The 18150-nt window shown below is 40.5% G+C and overlaps 1 protein-coding gene across 2 annotated transcripts in view; it reads left to right on the forward strand.

Moving 5' to 3' along the window:
- The window catches only part of LOC119652286, a 315864-nt gene that overhangs the window by 160284 nt on the left and 137430 nt on the right, over positions 1 to 18150 (forward strand). For both annotated transcript variants that reach the window (XM_038056281.1, XM_038056282.1), the window contains exon 7: positions 91 to 253. In XM_038056281.1, the coding sequence (XP_037912209.1) occupies positions 91 to 253 (163 nt within the window). The remainder of the gene's footprint in view (positions 1 to 90; positions 254 to 18150) is intronic.

Here is an 18150-nt window from a genome sequence, read left to right on the forward strand (position 1 = left end):
GTACAGATTTAAATATTCAGACATATTTCTTTGATAATGTTTCCTATTTTGCCGCTTACGAAGGTCTTTTTGCAATTCACTATTTTTCAGTATGAAAAGATGTAACGTATTGCCAAGGGTAGCTGAATATAAGGAGGCAACGTCATCGGCAATGTCACCTACGACGAGGCATTTCGGTCGTAAACAGCAGCCTCTTATCCTGAAAATGGACCCCCATCCTGTGGAAGCACCGGCAACAGCAACATCACCGAGGGTGAGTAAATATTATTTGGCCCCAATACCGTTGACCTTTAGCTCTATTTAGCTGTCCCTAATATATTTGATATAGGAGGCGTCCTACCTCTCGGTACGGCTTAAGCTTAGTCCGTAATATGTACCATTTCGATTTCCAAGTAAGTTTTATAGTCCTTTGGGTGTGTACCGAGTTTGCCATACACAGAAACTTTTGATATACGCACAGTATAAAGCTGGAATTTTCGATCTTAAGGTAGAAATTTGTTGTTCTGTGTTTGTTTGGGTCCAATATTGATCCTGAAGCAGTTGATGTGTTCGTTATGAATACAAAAAAAAGTAGTTATAAGGTGAAGCTCACACACATTCCGGTTTAATTAAAATTTCCAAGTAATTCATCTCCAGAAACAGCGAACTTTTTCTTCTGCAAAAAAGCATACAAAACATTGTAAACATCCGTATCCAATTTGTAAGCGCCACTGTAGAAAATTCGGGATGAAGGCATTTCTACCGAACTTTGGTTCAAAGCAACCTTCAAGGATTTTGCTTCTCTTGATATTCGATATCTGAATTAAACAAGACATTAATTTTGGGAGTCAGAAAGCACAATTCATCATATTCCGGACTGTACCCTGACAGTATGACTTCATTAAAAATTAACATTGCTTATTCATGTTCATATCAATTGGGTAGTTATCTTGGGGATGAAATTTTCCCGAAGTAGAAGAATTATGCGTTGTGCAAGTGTATATTGCAAAATATATTCAATCTCAATTCATTGACATTTAACATCTAAATCTCAAAGCAAGTGAAGGTCATCACCAATCGAAATTTCAATTTTATTAAACCACGCAAATAAATGGAATATCTTGGTCTAACTATTGAAGAATAAATAATATTTTTTGTTGAGGATGCTGGGAGTCCTGAGTCCGCACCCACTTAGTGACGGACCGAACCACTTGGGGAGCAACTTACTCCCTCTTTTATAGTGCCCGGACTCCTCTTTTTTTGAGTTAAACCCAAGTTTACAAAAAAAGGCAAAAAGTTGACTGGTGGTCCGTCATTAAGTGGGTGCGGACTTAGGACTCCCAGCATCCTCAACAAAAAATATTATTTATTTACATCGGCCTGGTTTAAGTCTAGACTGATGACGGATTTCACTTAAATATAATCCGTACTCATTACGTGTTTGCGATTATATTTAAGTGGAGCATTTTCCATCGATCGTCACTTTCGGTCACGCTGCTCCCAATGCAGAGCTGAGGCAGCCTCTGGTGAGTTGCCTCTGCCCTGGACGAAACCGCCAGTCAATTTTTTTGCCTTTTTATTGAAGAATAGTTAATGAAGAAATGGTCTGCCAGTGGTCTTATTTTTAAGATACAGCGGCGACAACCCAGCTCTCTGTACTCTGTGTTTTGGTCAAATAACTGGCAAAACTAAGGAAAAAGTGAACTCTTGTCAGAGAAATTTATTTTGGCAAATAACAAATACATTCCAAAAGAATTATTAAACAAATGTATCCACGCCACTTTTATTCGGGATAGTAGTCACTATCAAAGACCAATCACGCAATGTATTGCCGTAAATGCCGTTGGGAGGCGCATCGGACCTCTATCTTAAAACTGATTAGCTTAAAGAATACTAATTTTACATCCTAACAAATTATAGATAAATTCATTGGATACATCATTGCTAACATCATTACGTAGTGGCTGAAGTGAATTAATTTGAATCCAAGATAGAGTGGTGGATCAACGCCTCCAACGCTGGAATACGCCGGAAAAATTCTGCGCTGGCGATCCTCTACGGCAACCACATCGTCCTGGGTCACGCACATAGATCCTCCGGTCTCACCAAAGAGCTCCTCAGTACAAAGCCAAACGACTGCCAGAGGCAATTTATGCGTTTGCCATGCATTGCCATTGGCTTCCATTTCTCGATCCGCTCTTGGACTGACCTCACCCCTCTCAGAGAAATGAAAGTCTCTAGTTTCGCATCAATACGATACGGACGTAGGGCATCGATTAGCCAGGTGCCCGGGATGCTATAAAAAGCCTTGGCATAATTGATATAGCAACTAAAGAGGTTGCTTTGACCTATATTTGCCTATCCTTCAAATACCGGGTCAATAATAAGTTACTCTTTGCAGCCCCTTGATCCATCTCGGCAGTCTGTCTGCCCCTCAAACAGAACGGTTTCGAGGTGTGCATTGACTCTTCCACTAATAAAAGTCTTTATGAATTTATAGGGCGTTAGTAAGGAAGTAATCGATCTTATATCTGTGGGGCTCGGCACCGTGTCCCTTTTAGGAAGTTGATAGGTAACCCCTTCAGTGGGGAAAAGTGGAAATTTCTTCATGCGTTTAATGACCTGATTTATGCCAAAATTGTTTATGACTCATCGGACCACCTCTTCGGTAACGTCAGCAATTTTTCTTTTTAAATGTATATATACCTATATTTTTATCTCTGGGGATAGCTTTGTTGTAAATAATGACTGACTTCACGAGTATAATGGACCGGGCAGCCATAGTTTTGAAACCCCATGAATCGGAGTGTGACCAAAGGAGTATTTTCTAAAAGATCTGGTAGATCATTTTGTGAAGAATGTATGTAAGCTTGCCGGTTCAAATTTTCTGCCAATTACCATACATGTCTGTTCAAGATACCGGTCCACATGTCAACTTTGACTCGGTGTTGGGACCTTTCTTCCTGGATGGAGTGGAAATTTCAATTTCGAGTAATCTCATCATTGAGATAGAATTCCCAGGGTTTCTGAAGATGCCTAGAGCCTGGGAATATCTGGTCTACGCAAAGGATTCATTTCCGAAAATTATATAGATTCCCTTTGACATTCATTACTAACCTTAGCGGATACTTCAGCCGGATGGTAGAGTGCTTCGGCGATTACTGAAACTGTTGCCCGCCTTGCGTCATGGTGTTATTATCTTATTGCCTCTACCTATCGTGGTTGAGTTACCAATTTCCGCAATGACTTCAAGTTGAACTCACTCCCTGATGATGGCCTGGATTGTATTCCTGCGAGTAATAACGTCGTATTGACCTGCAACCTGCTTGCACAGTCACATGCGCGTATTGCTTTGTTGCAACAAGGACCGTACGATTTTGTACCTGATGTGAACTAACCACATCATCTGCTATTTACCTGAACTTGCTGTCAATGCTGTCTATTACCAGAGCCTGATCCAGTCACCATATCAGACGACTTTCACCGGTTAATGATGCCAGACCTTAAATTTCTCCTTCTCCACGTTTTTGATAGTGCATTTTATACTTAACTGCCAGTGGTGATAACTTCCTTAATTTTCACAAGGCGAAACAGAAAACGCGGTGATGGCGGCGATATTCGAACCTTGGGCGTATTGAATACTCTGCAGTATCGCTCTTGTGACTTGATGTGAATTTGCATAATAGTGACACAAAATTCTAACACAATCGTATATTATCAATTAAGATTGGAGTAAAAGATTAAAAAATGGTAACTCACACTGAAATGATCCTCACAATTTAAAGCTGACTCCAAAAACTGGATTCTTTCGGATGATGGCGGTCCACTTCTTCCCAAAATCTCCTTTTGAAACAGCTAAAAAGGCTTTCTGCGGGGTTTTATAGAGTTATTTGTGCAATAAGGCATGAACGAATATTTAGCACTTCTCGCGGGAAATTAATATTGACAGTTTTATATTTTTATGAGTAACTGCCAGTTGCCGGACTACTGAAGTTTCTTGGCTCGAGTTTTAACGTCAGGCAACATGGCGCGGGCTTTTCAGTCTGTTTGAATTTGGTTAATTGTGATCATTTCAAACACAAAGTTTTTTTTTTCAAAAACGGTCTTTGAGAGTTTTGTTATATTGCACCATAGAAGTGATTTCCGTTATTAGTGAAAATAAGGCCTATTCTGTTCGGCGCATATCTTTCAGAAATTCATCCACTCTGTCCTACGACAGCTCCACTTTTGTTTCGTTTATTTGACGTTCAGAAATGCAATTTCGAAAGTGGGATTCCCTGCCCATCTAATTATCTCTGAAGGCATCTAATCAGGCTCAGTCAAAGTCCGACCGATTTCGAGCTTGCCGCTTCCAAAAACATTTAAAAATCTTAGAAGGTCAAACTTATACCTCGGTTTTTTCCCGAAGCCGCCCCCATCTTGTCCACCTGTTCCTAAAATCAAAGTCTCCCGCCTGATTGAATGGTACAACCTATAATTCTGGCATTCTCTCAGTAATATGCACTCCCCGCCGTATTCATCGATGCTTCAGACCTTGGCAATTTGGCAACCGCTGAGCTTCTTTTCCAAGCAACTGAATCCCGCTTAACGAAACTACAGCACCTATGACCTCGTATCTAGTAATAGAATAATTCCAGTTTATAAGTTGAAAAATGGGAACTAGGTTTTTTCTTTATCCTGTAAATATTTTTATTTTTTCCCGGCATACGATCGTTTCGGAGACCACGTGCCTCCTTCTTCAGTGCTAGTACCTAATGTTAAGGTACTTAGGTACTAGCACTGAAGAAGGAGGCACGTGGTCTCAGAAACGATCGTATACGCTGAAATAATAAAAATATTTACAGGATAAGAAAAAAAATCTAGTTCTCATTTTTCAACTTATATATCAACTGTAAAACAAAAAAATTGACACTAATTTCAACTTAATTCCGGTTTGCCCATCACCAATTCTTTCCAAAAAGAGTACATCGCATGCCAAAAGTGCAAAACTATGAGACATGTATTTGTGATATCCACCAACCGTTTTCACATAATCCATCTCGACATAATCGGCCGTTTGCGTGGCTGGTACGGTTTTAGGTATTGCCTGACAATCATCGACAGGTTCACGCGGTGGGTCGAAGCAATACCTTTGAAAAACATTTTCGTACAGTCTTGTACCGTGACCCTGTGTGGAGAGTGAATTCCCCGCTTCGCTGTACCGGTAGTTATAATCATCAACCAGGGAATGCAGTTCGAGTTCTCCTTTTTTCGGGGTCAGGTAAGATCCTCGGTTTCAAACGCCACCGGACAACAGCGTATCACTCGCAGACCAATTGCGTGCCCGGATGATGGCAAAGGATGCTGAAGGCCGCTATAGTCACCCAACCCCTCTTGTTCCCAAATCCTGTTACAACGTCATCGATGTTCCCAGAGATCTTGACTAATTAGGACAGCCACTTTACGAGGTTCTCGAGCGACTCCCATACTATTTTAGCCTCTATATCGGAAGTACGTTTAAGATAGTCTTCATGGTCCGGCTAAAGCCTTTCTTCCCGAAGAAAACACGGCTTGAAAGAAGCGCGGACGCGTCTGTTTTAATTTGCGGCAGCCAGGCTGAATGAGTCATATATCTGGCTCCTCGCTGAAATCTCTTTGGTTTCAGCGTGGGGTGGAGTGCTGTGTTGGAGCAATCAATTTGCGTAGCAGAGACCTCCATAAATTTTATTGCATTATTTATTAATTCATTACAAATGAAAATAATGTTTTTGCAAGAAGACAAGCTAGTGATCAAATCAAATAGCTTCGCTCCCGTCGGGTTTCATTTACTACTTCCTAAACGAATATGGTGAGCATCCGCATTGCAACCTGTTATGAGTATGAGATCACTTGATTCTGTATGCGCAACTAAATCCCTTAGTTCCTGCGTCGCGGAAGGCACAGATGGTAAGGCTGCTAGCATTCCCTAATCAGCAAATTGTCGGCTTCGCTAAATTTACAATTTTATTCGTTGACATTGTTTACCTTCGATAACTAGGCAGTCGGTGAGTCGAATTAAAACCAATACCGTTATTGCAAATTGGATCACCTTAACTTTAGCTTGAGGTCATAAATTCCCATATGTGAAATTTCGCAAGGAATCATTAAAGTAGCAGAATTCCGAAATTAGATTGTTTTTGGTGTCCCAGTGACTCCACTAACAGTAATATTGTGCAACCGAAAGGGAACCAGAAAGTTTCCAGTAGTGCTGGTTTTATTAAAAGAATTGTTTAGAAAAAGAAAAGGATAGCTAGTAGTTTCGGTTAGCAAGAGAATTTAGTGTAACTGATACCCGCCTTACTATAAACGCCTATCAGTTACACAAAAACCTATCAGAAGAGGGGAAAAGACACATGCTGATACACTCTAAGCTGCCAAAGAAGTGGGTGGGTTGATATTGCGATCTCTAGAGAGAGTTTGGCGTTTGATAGTGACATATACATACCATTTACCCCTTGGTGCGATAGAGCGCGTCAACCACAGCTTAATGCCATTGCTCGCAGTTACCTGAAATATCCTCTATCTCCCAGCACGATTTCCTGAGACGCTCGTAATCCTTCTCTGCTGTTCTGCGTCATTTCCCCTGGAAGGGCCCACCCATTGGGAAGAGGAATCTTGGAAGAATAGATTCAACTGCATGGTGTAGCCAACAATGGAATTGTCACCCCTCCATAATGTGCGACTTATTCACTGTCATTTCCGTCTTTCCGTCAGACTGCGTACGAGTCCCACCCCTGTGAGCCGATCTAGTGTTCGTTTGAGATAGTGTCAGGCCAGCGTACTCCGATGATACCATAGATTCTATATAAGAGGATGGCCTAGGCCATTGAACTCCTCCACGTTCTCCGGACAATGCAGCATTAAGAAAGTCACTGATAACAAGGAGAAATAATGTCGGTTACAAGAAACATCCATGGCGAACTTCACTTTGAACCTTGAATTTCTCTGAGATTTTTCTTCGATGCAGCGCGTGAAATTTTGCGCCATCATAAACCGCTTCGATAAGCACTATTAGTCCCTTCGGAATTCCACTCTAGCGTATAACAGGCCACATACACTCCCTGTTCACGCTAACGAAAGCTGTCTCAAAATTAATGAAGAACAGGTGAAGCGAAGCTCTAAATTCCCCGCACTGTTCTAAGATGATCCATAGGGTGTTGATATGGTTAATGGAGGAGGATCCGGAGGAACCAGCTCTTAAGCTTTCGAGATGTTCTTTGATACGTTCCAGGGTTATTTTAGCAATTATCTTTGCAACGGCAGGGAGCACGCAAATTGTCACACTCAAAATGGGTGCCCTTCCTTGCAATCTTGATTATAAACCCCTTCTTCCGCTGCCTGGGAGGGTCTTGGATTCCCAAAATTTCCCTACAAGTAGAAGCAGCAGATCTGCGATGACTACCGGCGCACTGATAAACAGCTATGTAGGGAGACCGTCCGGCGACTTTACTCTTTTACTCTTCAGTTGCCTGACTGACCATCAGATATTAATAGTTTTCATGACCGATGTCAGCACCTCTCTCCTTACGCACGTCGAGAAGGCAACTCCGAAATTTACTTCTGCCCGCAAAGTGGTGCCGCAAAGTCTGCACGGTGTTGGTTACTTCAAACCCAACTGACTTTATGACAGGCTCTGTCTGTCGCTAAATTTCCTTTGGCGCATGGCAATGTATAATTGTGGTGCTTCTTAACCTGGTCTGGAATTGTGCAGTCAGAACTCTGTCTGAAACGGCTCCCAATTCAAAAGAGCAAGCCTTGCGGTAGCTATCAGAAACAACTGGACATCAGATTCGCGTCTGCTACCACTTGGTTTTGCAAAGTACAAAAGCACATTGCTATAACTGTAGCAGGAGGAAGAGGAGTACTCTCCAGAGTCCCACCATCTTACCTCGCTATCCAGCTTGTATCATTGGAATTATAGCTCGAATTAGCAAGCATGCTGTCGACCCTCGCAGGGAAGACTTCTAATGTTTCCATCCGTTTATCAAATGTTCCACCGTTTTATAAAGAAAACTAGTTCGCTTTATTAGTGTGCGTTTCACTCCTTTCTGGAGTATAGTTTTTTCACAAAGTGCAAGTTCTCAATGGCAATGCGCTTCAATTTTATTATCATCGCAAATATTGCTGTGCAGGTGATTAGCTCCCAACAGCAAAACATCACAAACATAAACACAAACATTCATGACAAACCGGGATTCGACCCACAAACATTGAGATCGCTTTATTAATACTTACTTGGACAATCCATCAAACTTCACATCTGAACCCGATGTATACTGTTTTAATTGAGGTTATCATAACTAGATTTCAAACTTTAGTTGTTCTCCTTTGTTCAGATTTCACTGTGAGTAATTGTTCAAGGATCGCATATTCTATCGCTTTTAATTTATATTCTAAACTTGATAGGTCTTAGATAATAATTTTTAATGCACCCACTCCACACCAACTACTCCTTCTACAAAGTTGCATCCCTAACTGTATAGTAGGCAGACGAGAGTACTTTCCCCGGCGCCTTCCATATGTATACATACTTCTCATGTTCAAATATTTAAGGGATGTCAGCCTTCGCAGCTGTACTAAGCAGACGGCAATCTACATAGCCCCACAAGCATACATCGCGTTCCATTAGAGAAACTGATTTTTCATAATAAATAGACTCTTTGACTCTAATTTGATATTAAAATTGAGATACTTCCCAGCGATTCGAGACCTACCTATGCACGAATACATAGATCAAATGGGAACGCTCATTTGCCGCTCGAATTTATCTAAACTGCGTACAAGTTCAACTTCAGTCTGAAGCCAGCACAGATCTCATATATAAATTCTACGGAGCAGTGAAAAAAGTCCTTGACCAGTTTAAAATGGATGATGTAAGTGAATAGACGAATGCACGTATATTAAGGCCGTCATCTGCACTGGGAACGGATGAAATAAAGCAGCGAAAAGTTCTTTCAGGAGAGAGACGAAATGCATCTTTTGTTAGAGCAATTGCGCTCTGTAAAATAATTTAATGATAAAGTTCTGCATTATGGCCTCACAAAGTACGGTTTCAATGCACATCTCCACAACTGGATGCGGATTGTGAATGGCGACGACTTACAATAAGATGTCCGATGGAAACCTTTCGTGGATGGTAAGGTTTTATTCCTAATTCGTTTTGGCGTAGTACTCCTCCTTTTGTCCACAGTGCAATTTTCCATGCGCCCCTGGGATCAGATCACATTGTAGATTAAATTACTGTATCAATGTAACGACAAATCAAGAAAAAGGGTCTCTATTTTTCTAACAAATTGAAGCTATGTTCCTTTACCTCAATTTTCAAATTGCCATATTTCCTTTGATGATAAATCGACCGTAAAACCTTTAGGATTCAACATTCTTGAATGTATCTTTCATGGGGAATATATCGACTTGTTTATTTCCGTTGGGATCCGAGCTATGTACACATACGTAGATGCCTAGTTATACACCGTATGGGACGCAACAAATACATTTCAGAGACAGCATTTTGATTAAAGCTGATGGGGCATTAAATTTATTTTTCTAGAGGCGGAGTCTGTCTGCAGGAGTACTTGCGACATGAAAGTACTTAGTTACTTCCCTTCCAGTAATAAAGTCGGTTGTTAACAAGTCTTGGGGTATTGCTTTTCAGTTCATAAACAGCAGGAAATTTGTAAAAGGCATAATGAAAAAAGGTAAGAAATTGGATTTTATCTTGCCTTCTACAATCAATTTTCAATGTAGAAAGCGATATTTCGGGGAGGAAATTATTTACGAAATTTTTGATTTTCATTTTGCTAAGCATAATAATGAAGAATCATTTACTTTATGTATTCATATTTAACAGCAAAAGGTTCTACTAAATTTATACGTGAAATTTTCAAATGTCCTAACCTATCGCGCCATTAGAGTTAAATCTTCTTCTACCCCCTTCCGAATGCATATTTGTAATGCGAACGTTACTCTCTCCCAGTCATATATGCAGCCCTAACCATATTGCATTTACGCGGCTGTGTAAGTTTTCTCCCACTTTCCTTAAGGTAGTAAAATTTACTATTAAAAGTAACCATCCAGTAGCCCTTACCACGTTCAACTTAAGGAGCGAAACCACATTAGAAGGCTTATTTTTACCTACTTTTTTGAGAATTTTTTAATGGGAGGAATTAACTGAAATTCAATCAAATTTTATTAGCCATAATCCGAAAAACTTTTGAGAATTTTTTGAAAAACTCAAACCAAAAATGAGCAAGTCGGAATATCGAAAGATTGGCGCTTCAGGTATAACGGTTTTGTTTTTATGTTTTATGAGGAACTCTCTATGCACGTTTTTCCATTCCTCCATAGTTAAGAATGCGAAGATCAAAGATAGAAATATGTACATATGTAGATACATATTAAAGATACAAATATTGTGTTCATTCATTTCCACTTTACCCCGTGCTCATACACGTTTGTACGCAAAATAAATACCGCTGGGTCTTACGTACATACATTACGTTCTTATTGTACACTGGCCATAAAGTTCATTAGGACATACATATTCATACACATGCGTGTCTCCAGTAATTGAAACCGATTAATAAATAACTAAAACAAGTCGGGAAACCGGAAGCTGCACGCTTCAGGTATAAAAGGTTTTGTGTTTCCCTATGTGAGGCACGATGGGTGGTTGACAATTCCGCGTGAACATAGTTGAATATTCAACTGCGCACTATCTTTTAAAGATTCATTTACACAAAAAACAAGTCGGGAAACCGGAAGCTTGACGCTTCAGGTATAAAAGGTTTTGTGTTTCCCTATGTGAGGAGCATAACGTAGTTCTCCATTGGCTTATAGCATTGACCCGAGATATTGAAATCGTTCAGTTCTGGGCAGGTTACTGCCATTGCCAGAACTCAGCGATTTAAGTATCTCGAAGGGCAGGTTACTTCCATTGCCAGAACTCAGCGATTTAAATATCTCGCGTCAACGCTATCAGCCAATGGAGGACTGCGTAATGAAATTGTTTCACGCATTAATGCAACCTGGATGAAGTGGCATTCCCCAACTGGTGTTCTTTGTGATCAACGTCTCAGCGCACGTCCGAAATCTAAAATTTACTGCAATGTCGTCCGTCTGCCACTCTCTATAGTTCTGAGTGTTGGCCGACTATAAAGGACAATGAACGGCGTCTTGCGGTAATGGGGACGAAGATGTTGCATTGCACTGGTGGCGTGACACGTTTTGATTACGTCTGAAATGAGAATACCCGCGATCGATATGGGTTTGCACCGATCGTGGGAAAACTGCAAGAGAGGCGTTTTCAATGGTGTGGTCACGTAATTCACGCTAACGAGAGTATTGATCAGATTACATCCTGATAAGGCATTTGATACAATAAAATGACGAAACCGATCATCACGAGCCGGCCCCGCTTGTGACCTGAAGGCTGAAGAAAAAGAAACGATGTGAGGAGCGACGAGTGCACGACAGCTCCGTGTAATATAGCTAAAAATTCCATTGCCCTCTATTTTCTGGAAAGCGATTTAAATAAATCATTTGATGGAAAGCCCTGTGTTGATAATGGTCACCTCACACGCTTCACGCTCTGAGTTTAATATTATTAGCGAATGAAAACAATTTAACCAACATCAAATATAAAAAAGGGCCAGGGAGAATTAGATTCTTCTTGAATGGAATTTAAATATTTCACTGGAATTTCAATTATTCTCGTTAATTATGACGTCAGCATCTTATTTGTATGGCTTAGGATGCTATTAATTAGCACGAAATTGATAAGTTTGAACTGCTATAACTTTCCCATTAATAGTTGGATTTTTATGAAACCTGGCATGTGTATGCACGAGGCTGTCCTCTATGTCGGTACAAAATTTAATACACTTAGGATGAATTTAAGGGGAGTTTTTTAGTCTATTTCTAAAAGTTGATAATATACTATTAGTAAATTTTTTGAGCAGATACCGGAATGGGACATCTCTCGAAGATTAGATATCACATAAGTGTTTTACACAAAACCTTAAAAAGGGCTGCAGATAAATAGATTCTTCATAAATGTGACTTTAATATTCCACGCGAATGTCAATTATTCCGGGTAATTATGACGTCAGCATCCGATTTGCATGGCTTTGGAAGCAGTAAACTCGCGCGAAATTGCTAAGTTTGAACTGCTATAACTTTGGTGTTAATTGCCTGATTTCTATGAAATTTGGGGCATATACACGAAATATTGTCCTCTATGCTGGTACAGAATCCGGAAGTCCTAGGATGAATTTAAGGGGGGTTTTTCAGTAAATTTCTAAAAAGTAGTAATATACTATTAGTAAGTTTATTTGAGCAGATATCGGAATGGGACATATTTTGAGGCCTAGATTTCATCTAGGCGCACCACCCTGATTTTTTTCGGATTTTTGGGTTGGGTAGTTTCCGAAAATGAGTCCTGTCTCACTTCAAATGCGTACATTTTGACTCCTTACTCACGCACTTTGCAATTTATGCCAAAACTAATGTCAGTTTCGGAAAGTACAAATCGAGACCTTTCATTTGATACCCTACACAACTATATCCGGTGAAAAAAATTTTTGAATCCCCCCTTTGCATGTATGGGGAGCCCTCCTTTAAACTCCACCTAAATTTATGCCACTCGCTGTATGCGTGGGATTTCATAGTTCCCATCTGTCCACCAAATTTCGTTTGGATCGGTTTAGCCGTTTTGGAGAAAAATGCGTGTGACAGACAGACAGACAGACAGACAGACAGACAGACATTGAATCGATTTTAATAAGGTTTTGTTTTACACAAAACCTTAAAAATGATCTGAAAACCATTATATTGATAATAGTCAACCTTATAGACTAGGTGCCATATATTTACCAGGAAGGCGAATTCCAGAATTATGCCCTATATTACCGCCTATTATCATCATCAGCGGCGCAATAACCGGTGTCCGGTCTAGGTCTACCTTAATAAGGAACCCCAAACAACCCGATTTTGCGCCGAGGTCCACCAAATCGATATCCCTAAACGCTGTCTCGGGCCCTGACCTACGCCAACGCTCCATCTTAGACAGGGTCTGCTTCGTCTTCTTTTTCTACAATGGATATTGCCCTTATAGACTTTCCGGGCTGGATCATCCTCATCCATACGGATTAAGTGACCCGCCCACCACAACCTGTTCAGCGGGATTTTATCCACAACCAGACGGTCATGGTATCGCTCATAGATTTCGCCGTCATGTAGGCTACAGAGTCGTCCATCCTTGTGAGAGGCCAAAATTTCTTCGAAAGATTCTTCTCTCGATCGCGGCCAAGAGTTCGGAATTTTTCTTGCTAAGAACCCAGGTTTTCGAGGAATACATGAGGATTCTGGCAAGGTCATTGTCTTATACAGTAAGAGCTTTCACCCTATAGATTCAAGCGAAACAGTTTTTGTGCGCGGATTATCGCCTACGTTGATGTCGAATTTCGTACTTCTGGGATGGACTTAAGAGGGGTTTTCTGATAAATTTTGAAAACATGATATTGTATTATTATTAGCTTTATTTGTGCAGATATAGGAATGGGCTGTATTTTGAGGCCTAGATTTCTTATATTATAGTTGCATGACTGTGATTTTTTCAGATTTTTCGGTTGGATAGGTTCTGAAAACGAGACCGGTTTTGCTTTCTGGGGCATGCATTTTGAGTCCCATCACCCCCATGTTTTACCTAATATCAGAAATGAGCTCAGTTTCAGAAAATACTAATCGAGCCCTTTCATTTGATACCCCACATAGCCATATTCGGTGATACAAAAATTTACACCTCCCTTCAAACTCAACACAAAATGACGACACTCACTGTAATGACAATTTGTTTAGCCGTTTCCGAGAAAACCAGGTGTAACAGACGAACCGACAGACAGACAGCCAGACAGACAAACATTGAATCCATTTTAATAAAGTTTTGTTTCACACAAACCCTTAAAAAGGACTACGGGGAAGTAGATTCTTCATGAAGAGAATTTTAATATCTCACTGGAATGTCTATTATTCTCTTTAATAATGAAATCAGCATCTTATTTGCATGGCTTACGATGCAGTTAATTCGCATAGCCGCATTTCCATTGGCATGCGTATCCTCGATACAATGTTCGTGCGAAATTGTGTACTTTTAGTATGAACTTTTCTGCCAATTTCTAAAAGTTGGTAATGTACTATTAGTAAGTTTATTTGAGCAGATATCGTAGTGGGACATATTCTGAGGCCTAGATATCATATTACTGCCCCTTCCTGATTTTTTTCCGGATTTTTACGTTAGGTAGTTTCCGAAAATGAGTCCTGTCTCATCTTAAGAGTGTACATTTTAATTCCTTATTCGCGCACATTTCATTTCACGCCAAAACTACATAGATTAGATTAGAAAGTACTAATCGAGACCTTTGATTTGATATCGCACATGACTATATTCGATGAAAAAAAATTGACATCCCTTCTTGGCATGTATGGGGACCCCCTTTAGACTGTACATAAATATCACTCGCCGTATGCATGGAAACTCATAGTTCCCATATGTCCGTCAAATTTCGTCCAGATCACCTTAGCTGCTTTGATGAAAAATTTGTGTGACAGGCAGACAGGCGGGCAGTGAACCGATTTCAATAAGGTTTTGTGTGAAAAATAAAAAAGCACTTAGTATTTAATGGTATTTTTGACATTATAACTGCCTTTGTCCTGGTGGGCATCGAGAATTCCTGGTGTTTGGTTATTCTGCTATCTACTTTAGAACACTCTTTCTTAAAGGTTACTATTATTTCGGCTTTTTTAGAACACGTATCCTTTCTAATTTGGTGCCAAGATGTTGTCATAGATGCTCTATGAGTCTCATATCAGAGCTCTCTAATGGAGTTTTCAGTTATTTTGGTTATTTGCAGTATGCACAGGGTCATTATCTTCTTGCAAGTTGTTTGTCACTTTTATGAGAATGCTCCTTTAGAATACTTGTATTTCGTTCAATTCGATGTTGTATTTCGAGCCCGGAGCACTATTCTGACGAGTGATCCGAGTCTATATTGGCTCCTGTATATGTTCTGACATTCATCGACGCTAAGAGGTGACAGCGTTCAATTAGGACATTGTCAATTTATATGTTTGTGGATCGGTTTCCGCTTTCCCAGATACTTCCAACCACCATTTCTGGTGATGCTACTAACTGAATAATCCGCAGTCAATTATCATTGGTATCCTTATGTAAGCTGTGGGAGCCAACGTATCGCCTGAATACGGGATCCGTCGTTATACTTGGACAAGTATGATTTTGATATCATACTTGGGACAGGCTGCGCTCAACTGGCTCATAGAAAATATCCTTCTCCAACTCTGCATTGCCCTCTTTTCATTGCATTTCTGAATCTAGAGAAAGCGTTTGACCGTGCGCCGAACAAACTCAATCTCATCTGGTATGTTCTACGAGAACACTTAATGCCAAAAGAACTCGTGCGCTGCGTTCAATTGCTCTACCATAATCTAAAAAGTAAAGTTCGAAGTGTGGCGGATGTATCAAAACCGCTTCGTGCCTCTGTTGGTTTTCATCAAGGAAGCGCCTTTTTACCACTCCTCTTTGTTCTTGTTGTGGACACTGTCAGACGGGACATCCAACGTTCAGCGCCCTATAGACTGCTTTATGCAGATCATGTTTTCCTAGCATCTAATAGCAAAAATTATCTCGAGCAACTTGCCTCATGCAACACGATCTCAGCTTGAATCTATATAAAACTGAATTTTTGACGACCAATCCGCATGAAACACAATCACTGTCAGCGGCAGTGACCTGCCAAAAGTGAGTGATTTAAATATTTCGGGTCAATGCTATCAGGCAAAGAAGAACTTCACGCATCAACGCAACCTGGATGAAGTGGTGTTCCACAACTGCTGTTCTTTGTGATCGTATCGTGAAGTATCAAGGTCTCAAATCTAAAATCTATCGCAATATGGTCCGTCATGTCGCTTTCTATAGTTCTGAGTGTTGGGCGACTATAGAAGACAATGCGGTAATGGAGTAGTGTAACACGTTTTGATTACATCCGAAATGAGGATATCCGCAATCGATATGGGATTGCACCGATGGTGGAAAAACTGCGAGAGAGGCGTGTTCGATGGCATGGTTACGTAATTCGCGCCAATGGAAAGTCGCTTGTAAAGATTGGTCTGAACAAAGTCGATGGTAAGCGACCAAAAGGCCGGCCAAAATAACGGTGGCTTCCTACGCGGGATGGGATTTAAAAGCCTCGCGATTGCATCCAGATCAGGCATGTGATAAAATAAAATGGCGAAAGCGATCACGACGAGCCGACGCCACCTGTAAACGAGACAAAAGCTGACGAAAAAGGAGAACATTTTATGTTCAACCTGCGTCAATTAAATCACTACTTACTTAACCTGTCATCTTCTGGCTTATTCTAACTTGTCCAAATACAATGAAATACTCTTACATATTACTGTTTTTTTGCGCTTATCTTCTGAGGTACACAGAGTCGTTGCGGCCGCATTTATTGGTTTGAAAGTTGAACGACAAGCCGCTAGGCGTAAATTTTAGCCTTGACATAAGAGAGCGAAGTATTAGGGATCACGTTTCGATATTTTGAATCTCAAGTCGTATTGGGATAGAGAACAATGCACTAGAGGGTAAGCTAATTCTGTCGGGAGAGTAGTGAACCCTCTGTGAAAAGTTCGATAAACCTGAAATAGTGTTATCAAATTGCTTCTTGATTAACAAAATGCATTTTCTCATGCCTTAAGGGCCAGTTAAAAATGTTGAAAATATAGTTCAACTGTACCCTTGACACATACATATATGCTACTTCAATACATAAAATGGCCAACAAGTCACCAATGTTCTATTTTTACAGCTTCCGAATCCTAGCAAATTGAGAAATTTAGGTCTTGACCTCTCTAATTATATGTTGCATAAGCAAAGCTATTACCATTTCCCTAGAGCAAAGTCCTCCATATTCAATCTCTTTAATCTCTACCCTCTATGAAGAACGACTATCTCTGTAGTCTGTGAAGTGGTTGAACACTTTCAGAGCTTCCTCTTTCTCATTAACGAGCTCCGGGTAGCCCACTTCACCTCAGTTAGTCCTTGTTTAGTTGCCAATCTACCTCCTCGAAATATTATGCATTTTTGCTTTCCATCTACTTAGCTGCAAATTCTCAGGGGGATTCAATTTCAGAATTATGGTTTGAAATAAATTTTAAAAGGACTTTAAGAGCATGCGAACCCCTTAAGTTCCCCATTCAGTTGCATATCAGCATACCTCCGAGATACCCGGAACCCGTCTTACGCCCAGAATAAAATTCATTATGCGAGGACTGCAAATGCATATTTAAATCTTCTCTAAAAATTGATTGTTATTCAACCAGTTCAACCGTAACTCCCAAACAAATATTTTTGAAAGCCGAAAGGATAATGATATGCAAAAAGTTTTCTCATATTCAAGGAATACATTACAAGCGGCGAAACGTAAAGCGGAGTTGACTGCGTGCAGTCAAAAACTTACACCTGCACGGCAGTTTTCCACGTAAGGACAAAAAGCGGTGCTCGTATTAAAGCTCTTAATAAAGCAACTGTCGCTACCAAACCTTTCTGGCTCCTTTTCCTCCCAGACATTAATTTCGTGCTTATATTTATTTTTGCATTCAGCTCGAACGAATTTCAGCGGTTTTATTCGAGTCGTTCTGCTCTAAAGCGGTGACAATGAGGCAGTCACCTCGCACAGTTGTATTTATGGTTGGATAGTTGGGTCGCCTGAAAAGTTCACCCCTAACACACTTCAGCCGAACTGTCAATTATTACCCTTGCATGCACACGTTACCCCGAACGTCATACTTCTGTATTTTCAAGAGGAGCTTTCATGAAAAACTATGCGACTAGGCTACCGTTCCTCTGGTTTCGGTAGCATGCACGGCCGAGGACCAAAGCAAAAAGAGCACGTTGGATGTTGTTACTATGGCAGCCTAAGTTTTTGCTGTTTATTCTACGAGATATCGTGCGAAAGCTGGTGAGAAGATGTGTATATGTTTGGGAGAAGGACTCTATTCTCCTTGAGGCCGTTGCTAGGAAACACAACGAATAGGAAAACAACAATCGGGCGTATCCTGACAGAATACTCGCACAAG

Source organism: Hermetia illucens, chromosome 3 (genome assembly GCF_905115235.1).
Source record: "Hermetia illucens chromosome 3, iHerIll2.2.curated.20191125, whole genome shotgun sequence".
Lineage (NCBI taxonomy): Eukaryota > Metazoa > Arthropoda > Insecta > Diptera > Stratiomyidae > Hermetia > Hermetia illucens.